Consider the following 6,708-nt stretch of genomic DNA (forward strand, 5'->3'; position numbering starts at 1 on the left):
CACTATGTATATTACCTGGTAGAACACTATGTATATTACCTGGTAGAACACTATGTATATTACCTGGTAGAACACTATGTATATTACCTGGTATATCACCTGGTACAACACTATGTATATTACCTGGTAGAATAGCCTTTTTCCTTCAGGCTCTGCAATGTTTTCGTTCTCTGGAGCTGGAATGACAGAAGGACAGCTGCTTTCTACAGAGGAAATCGTTTTTTAATGAACACTAATCATGATAAACAGTTGGTGTTTTAAAGAAACCTCTCCTGAGTAATGAAAGTAACTTACTGTTCTGTGTGGACTGCTCTTGTCTTGAATGGCATGATACAGGGGAGGCAGTGGGCATGGGGTTGGACTGAGGGACAGAAATCGCTGTTAGAGAAACATCCTTTACAGAAAGCTGTGGTAGAGGTGAGGGAAGGTTTCCCTGTCTCAAGGGGAGGTAGTGTAGTAGAGATGCACTCACTGGAGTCCTGATCCACTGCTGCTGGGCCAGCTGAGTCATCACCACTGGTCTATGTTGTGGTGTTACAACTACAACAAGGTGCACAGGAAGAAGTATTTCCAAACAGGATGTAACAGAGGTGGTTCAGATTGAGAACAAGGGCCATATTAGTATCAAGCGTCTGAGAGTAGGAGTTCTGTTTTACAGTGCATTCAGAAAGTATTCAGACCCCTTGACTTTTTTCACATTTTGTTACTTTACAACCTTATTCTAAAATTGATTAAATAGTTTTTTCCCCTCATCAATCTACACACAATAACCCATAATGACATCACAATMCCCCWTAATGACAAAGCAAAAACAGGTTTTTAGAAATATTTGACAATGTATAAAAAATAAAAACTGAAATATCACATTTRCATAAGTATTCAGACCCTTTACTCAGTACTTTGTTGAAGCACCTTTGGCAGCGATTACAGCCTTGAGTCTTCTTGGGTATGACGCCACAAGCTTGGCACACCTGTATTTGGGGAGTTTCTCCCATTCTTCTCAGCAGATCCACAAGCTCTGTCAGGTTGGATGTGGAGCATTGCTGTACAGCTATTTTCAGGTCTCTCCAGTGATGTTCGATCGGGTTCAAGTCCGGGCTCTGGGCCACTCAAGGACATTCAGAGACTTTGTCCCGAAGCCACTCCTGCGTTGTCCTTGGCTTTGTGCTTAGAGTCGTTGTCCCGTTAGAAGCTGAACCTCGTTGCCCCAGTCTGAGGTCCTGAGCTCTCTGGAGCAGGTTTTCATCAAGGATCTCTCTGTACTTTGCTCCATTCATTCTTTTCCTCGATCCTGATTAGTCTCCTAGTCCCTGCCGCCTTTCCAAATCATGTCCAATCAATTGAATTTACCACAGGTGGACTCCAATCAAGTTGTAGAAACATCAAGGATGATCAATGGAAACAGGATGCACCTGAGCTGAATTTCAAGTCTCATAGCAAAGGGTCTGAATACTTATGTACATTTACATTTACATTTAAGTCATGTAAATAGGTAATTTTATTTTCCCCAAAAATTTCTAAACCCCTGTTTTCACTTTGTCATTATGGGGTATTGTGATGTCATTATGGGGTATTGTGTGTAGATTGATGAGGAAAACATTTAATTTAATCCATTTTAGAACAAGGTTGTAAGGTAACAAAATGTGGAAAAAGTCAAGGGGTCTGAATACTTTCCGAATGCACTGTAGAATCCATTTAGCCACTCAGATCACAATGAGTATATGGAGATCCTGGATCACCACTCCTAATCTGAGACGCTTGATACGGCCCCAGATATCCAGAAGTCCTCCAGAGTGCCAAAGTGGGCCCTTTCCTAATTCTTACCTGATGTCAGGTTCCGGTACCCTTTGACCTTCTTGGCCAGGTCAACCCTGCTGATGTCCGTCAGACATTGTTCTATCAGCTCCACCCTTTCAGAAGACACTCTGTCCAGCTTCTCCAGTTCAACTATGACATCCAGGAAASTCTGTCACACAGAGAAAGGAACATTCCAGAACATCTGGATCTTCTGGACAGACACTGATTATGAACACCTCTTGTTGTTGTAACTGTCATATTGTTGTTCTGTTGTTGTTATGTCTTACTTAAACAATACCCTATACCCTATCCCTCAACATGATCAAGACAAAAGAGATGATTGTGGACTACAGGAAAAAGGAGGACCGAGCACGCCCCCATTCTCATCGACGGGGCTGTAGTGGAGCAGGTTGAGAGCTTCAAGTTCCTTGGCGTCCACATCACCAACAAACTAACATGGTCCAAACACACCAAGACAGTCGTGAAGAGGGCACGACAAAACCTATTCACCCTCAGGAGACTGAAAAGATTTGGCATGTGTCCTCACATCCTCAAAAGGTTCTACAGCTGCACCATCGAGAGCATCCTGACTGGTTGCATCTCTGGCCTGGTATGGCAACTGCTCGGCCTGCGACCGTAAGGCGCTACAGAGGGTAGTGCATACGGCCCAGTACATCACTGGGGCCAAGCATCCTGCCATCCAGGACCTCTATACCAGGCGGTGTCAGAGGAAGGCCCTAAAAATTGTCAAAGACTCCAGCCACCCTAGTCGGCAAGCGTACCGGAGCGCCAAGTCTAGGCCAAGAGGCTTCTAAACAGCTTCCACCGCGAAGTCATAAGACTCATGAACATCTAATCAAATGGCTACCCAGACTATTTGCATCGCCCCCCCCCCTATTTTACGCTGCTGCTACTCTCTGTTATTATCTATGCATAGTCACTTTAATAACTCTACCTACATGTACATATTACCTCAATTACTTGACTAACCGTGCCCCGACATGACTCTTACCGGTACCCCTGTAATAGCCTCCACATTTACTCTGTACCGTAACCCATATAGCCTCCACATTGACTCTGTACCGGTACCCCTGTATATAGTCTCCACATTTACTCTGACGGTACCCTGTATATAGCCTCCACATTGACTCTGTACCGGTACCCCCTGTATATAGTCTCCACATTGACTCTGTACCGGTACCCCCTGTATATAGCCTCCACATTGACTCTGTACCGTACACCCCTGTATATAGTCCTCCACATTGACTCTGTACCGAACCCCTGTATATAGCCTCCACATTGACTCTGTACGGTACCCCTGTATATAGGTCTCCACATTGACTCTGTACCGGTACCCCCTGTATATAGCTCCACATTGACTCTGTACCATCCACCCTGTATATAGCTCCACATTGACTCTGTACCGGTAACCCCCTGTATATAGTCTCCACATTGACTCTGTACCGGTTACCCCCGTATATAGTCTCCACATTGACTCTGTACCGATACACCCTGTATATAGCTCCACATTGACTCTGTACCGTAACACCCTGTATATAGTCTTCCACATTGACTCTGTACCGTACCCCTGTATATAGTCTCCACATTGACTCTGTACCGTAACACCCTGTAATAGGCCTCCACATTGACTCTGTACCGGTACCCCTGTATATAGCTTCCCACATTGACTCTGTACCGTACCCCCTGTATATAGTCTCCACATTGACTCTGTACCGAACACCCTGTATATAGCTCCACATTGACTCTGTACCGGTACCCCTGTATATAGTCTCCACATGACTCTGTACCGGTACCCCCTGTATATAGTCTCCACATTGACTCTGTACCGTAACACCCTGTATATAGTGCTCCACATTGACTCTGTACCGGTACCCCCTGTATATAGTCTCCACATTGACTCTGTACCGATACACCCTGTATATAGTCTCCACATTGACTCTTGTACCGGTACCCCCTGTATATAGTCTCCACATTGACTCTGTACGGTACCCCTTGTATATAGCATCCACATTGTTATTTTACTGCTGTCTTTAATGATTTGTGACATTTTTTTTTTTTGTTGTATTTTCTTAAAACTGCATTGTTGGTAAAGGGCTTGTAAGTAACATTCACTGTAAGGTCGATACCTATTGTATTTGTTGTATTGATTGTTGTCATGTCTTACTTTACAGTACACCCTATTATTGTCATGTCTTACAGTACATTAGTAACACCTATTATTGTATGTCGTTACAGTACAAGTAACAACCCTATTGTTGTCATGTCTTACAGTACATTAGTAAACACCCTATTATTGTTCATGTCTTACAGTAACATTAGTAAACACCTATTGTTGTCATGTCTTACATTAGTAAACACGTATTGTTGTCATGTCTTACAGTACATTAGTAACACCCTATTGTTGTCATGTCTTACAGTACATTAGTAACACCCTATTGTTGGCATGTCGTACAGTACATTAGTTAACACCTATTTGGTCATGTCTTACATTTAGTAACACCCTATTGTTGTCATGTCTTACAGTACTATTAGTAACACCCTAATTGTTGTTCATGTCTTACAGTACATTAGTAACACCCTATTGTTGTTCATGTCTTACAGTACATTAGTAACACCCTATTGTTGTCATTCTTACTTAAAGCAATACTTGTCTGGCAAGCTGGGTTTGTGGTTTGTACTAAATTCTAAAGAAAATCCATTGAAATAAAATTAAAAAATTCCATAACAACCTCAATCCCTCAGGAACACTACCACAGAAAGAAGAGCAATTCTCACAGTACATTACAGCATACCTAGTGGTATTTACATTGCAGAAGAGGAATGTTCTCACAGTAATACACAGTACATTACAGCATACCTAGTGGTATTTCCATGTCAGAAATCCCCCACCCACAATGCAGAAATATTTCATGACATAATCAGATCAGGCTTGTCAGTAATGAAATAAAATGTAAAATGTCTGAGCCAAGCCTTTACCTTGACTCTGGTCAGCCTCTCTCTGGATAAAGAACCACTCAGCAGAAACTTGAGCGATTCCAGGTCTTCTGTCCCCATGTCTTCGCTCACATCAGACATCAAAACTCTGTAACCAGGAAACAGAAAAGCTTCATAGACAGAACTCAATGGGAAATATTTACTCATGAAGACCGCGATGAATGAGACTGTAAAGAATATTTGGTCTATTGGTGTGTGTTGTTATCCTGGAAAAGACAATAGCAGAACTCAAGCCTAAGGAATAAATCTCACCTGTACTCTGACAAAGCTCGGTTCTGTCCCAGAATCCCCTCCACTTCCTGTTTACTAATGTGAAACACTTTCTTCAGGAGATCAAAGCGTCTCAGTCTGAACAGAAGTTCCACCAGGTACAGCTGATCCACCTGTCCTCTGCTCAGCCAGGAAGTTAACACCTCTCTCACATGATCAGAGCCACAGCTGTCAGTGTCCAGGGATCCACACAGGTACAGGAGCCTCCTGCACTCACCTGAGCTCAGGGCCTCACATATCCTGCCGATCATCTGATATAACTGTCCGTTAGCCATAGAACTCGTCAGTAGTCTCTGAAAGGGGAAAACAGGGATTGATTTTATGGATAGAAAATTATGTCAACTTCATTATTTCTAAATGGGTATTTGCATCATAGATCTATGGCCCATTTGAAATGAAAAGCAACTTGAATTGGCAAATATGATGTGTATACTACTGCTTACTTGCAATAGTTATGTCGTTCCCAGACTCACGCTGTGCGCAATAGACTAGTAGTACCTTAGTTATTATCATCGGCATATTTTACTATTATTGAACCTGCATGTGGCCAATAGGTGAACATATACAGACAGTACATACATGATAAGGCGAACGGTGGAAAACTAAAGTTAGACGAGGCATGAAACCACCCAGAAAGGAATTATTCAAAGGTAAATAAAACACGAATATTTCAGAGAATATTAACAACATACGTCGGTTATATCGCAAATGAAAAATATGAATACCTTTTAGAGAAGGACACAGCGAGGTCTGTTGCATGAAGACTGAGAAATTAGATGATTATAATGACGAATTGAAGTTTCGCGCATTACGAAATGGAAAGCGCAAATGGGGAAGATCGTTTCAAATTCTGTGTAACCACCCACGCGGGAAATTACACTTTCATTTCGGTCTGGGTGGCGGGATCACGGAACTGACTCAATATTGGTCATAAAGTATTTGAATGAATTAGTCACTGATAAATATATACTAAAACCTGCTCAGAGCGAAAGTGGAAGTTACCACGCCACCAGGCTCCTCTGCCAAGACCCGTACCTGCATCCAGCTGGTTGTCGCTGCTGCCAGTACTGCCTTCCTTCTGAAAATAAAGAAAGACCCTTGACTGAGTGTCCAAACGTAGTACATTACAGCATACCTGGTCTGTATCCAGGCACTGTATCCAGGCTGTATCCTGTATCCTGTATCCGGAGTGTCTGTATCCAGGCACTCCGCGTTGCGTCATAGAGAACAGCGCTTAGCTSTGGTATACCAGTCCAAAGTTTGGACACACCTACTCAGTCAGATTTTTTATTTTATTTGTACCATTTTCTACATTGTAGAATATTAGTGAAGACATCAAAACTATGAAATAACACATCATGTAGAATCATGTAGTAACCAATAAATTGTTAAACAAATCAAAATATATGTTATATTTGAGATTCTTCAAAGAAGCCACCCTTTGCCTTGATGACAGCTTTGCCCACTCTTGGCTTCAGGAGGTAGTCACCTGGAATGTATTTCAATTAACAGGTGTACCTTGTGAAAAGTTAATTTGTGGAATGTTTTTCCTTCTTTTTGCGTTTGAGCCAATCAGTTGTGTTGTGACAAGGTAGGGTTGGTACACAGAAGATAGCCCTATTTGGT

General features: G+C 42.3%; 1 protein-coding gene across 3 annotated transcripts in view; it reads right to left on the reverse strand.

Moving 5' to 3' along the window:
- Window positions 1-6,500, reverse strand: part of LOC112075049 (CASP8 and FADD-like apoptosis regulator) — a 17,281-nt gene extending 10,781 nt beyond the window's left edge. The window contains exons 1-7 of one of the 3 annotated variants that reach the window (XM_024142105.2): window positions 6,218-6,500; window positions 5,065-5,375; window positions 4,795-4,900; window positions 1,825-1,966; window positions 473-540; window positions 295-361; window positions 124-176 (exon numbers count right to left, since the gene is read on the reverse strand). In XM_024142105.2, the coding sequence (XP_023997873.1) occupies window positions 124-176; window positions 295-361; window positions 473-540; window positions 1,825-1,966; window positions 4,795-4,900; window positions 5,065-5,375; window positions 6,218-6,304 (834 nt within the window). In that variant the 5' untranslated portion in view covers window positions 6,305-6,500. Of the gene's footprint in view, window positions 1-123; window positions 177-294; window positions 362-472; window positions 541-1,824; window positions 1,967-4,794; window positions 4,901-5,064; window positions 5,376-5,807; window positions 5,966-6,117 lie in introns of those variants that run through there. The other 2 variants (XM_024142104.2, XM_024142106.2) reach the window with 2 other exon arrangements.
- Window positions 6,501-6,708: the final 208 nt, after the last annotated feature.

This window comes from Salvelinus sp. IW2-2015, unplaced genomic scaffold (assembly GCF_002910315.2).
Source record: "Salvelinus sp. IW2-2015 unplaced genomic scaffold, ASM291031v2 Un_scaffold2958, whole genome shotgun sequence".
Taxonomy (NCBI): Eukaryota; Metazoa; Chordata; class Actinopteri; order Salmoniformes; family Salmonidae; genus Salvelinus; species Salvelinus sp. IW2-2015.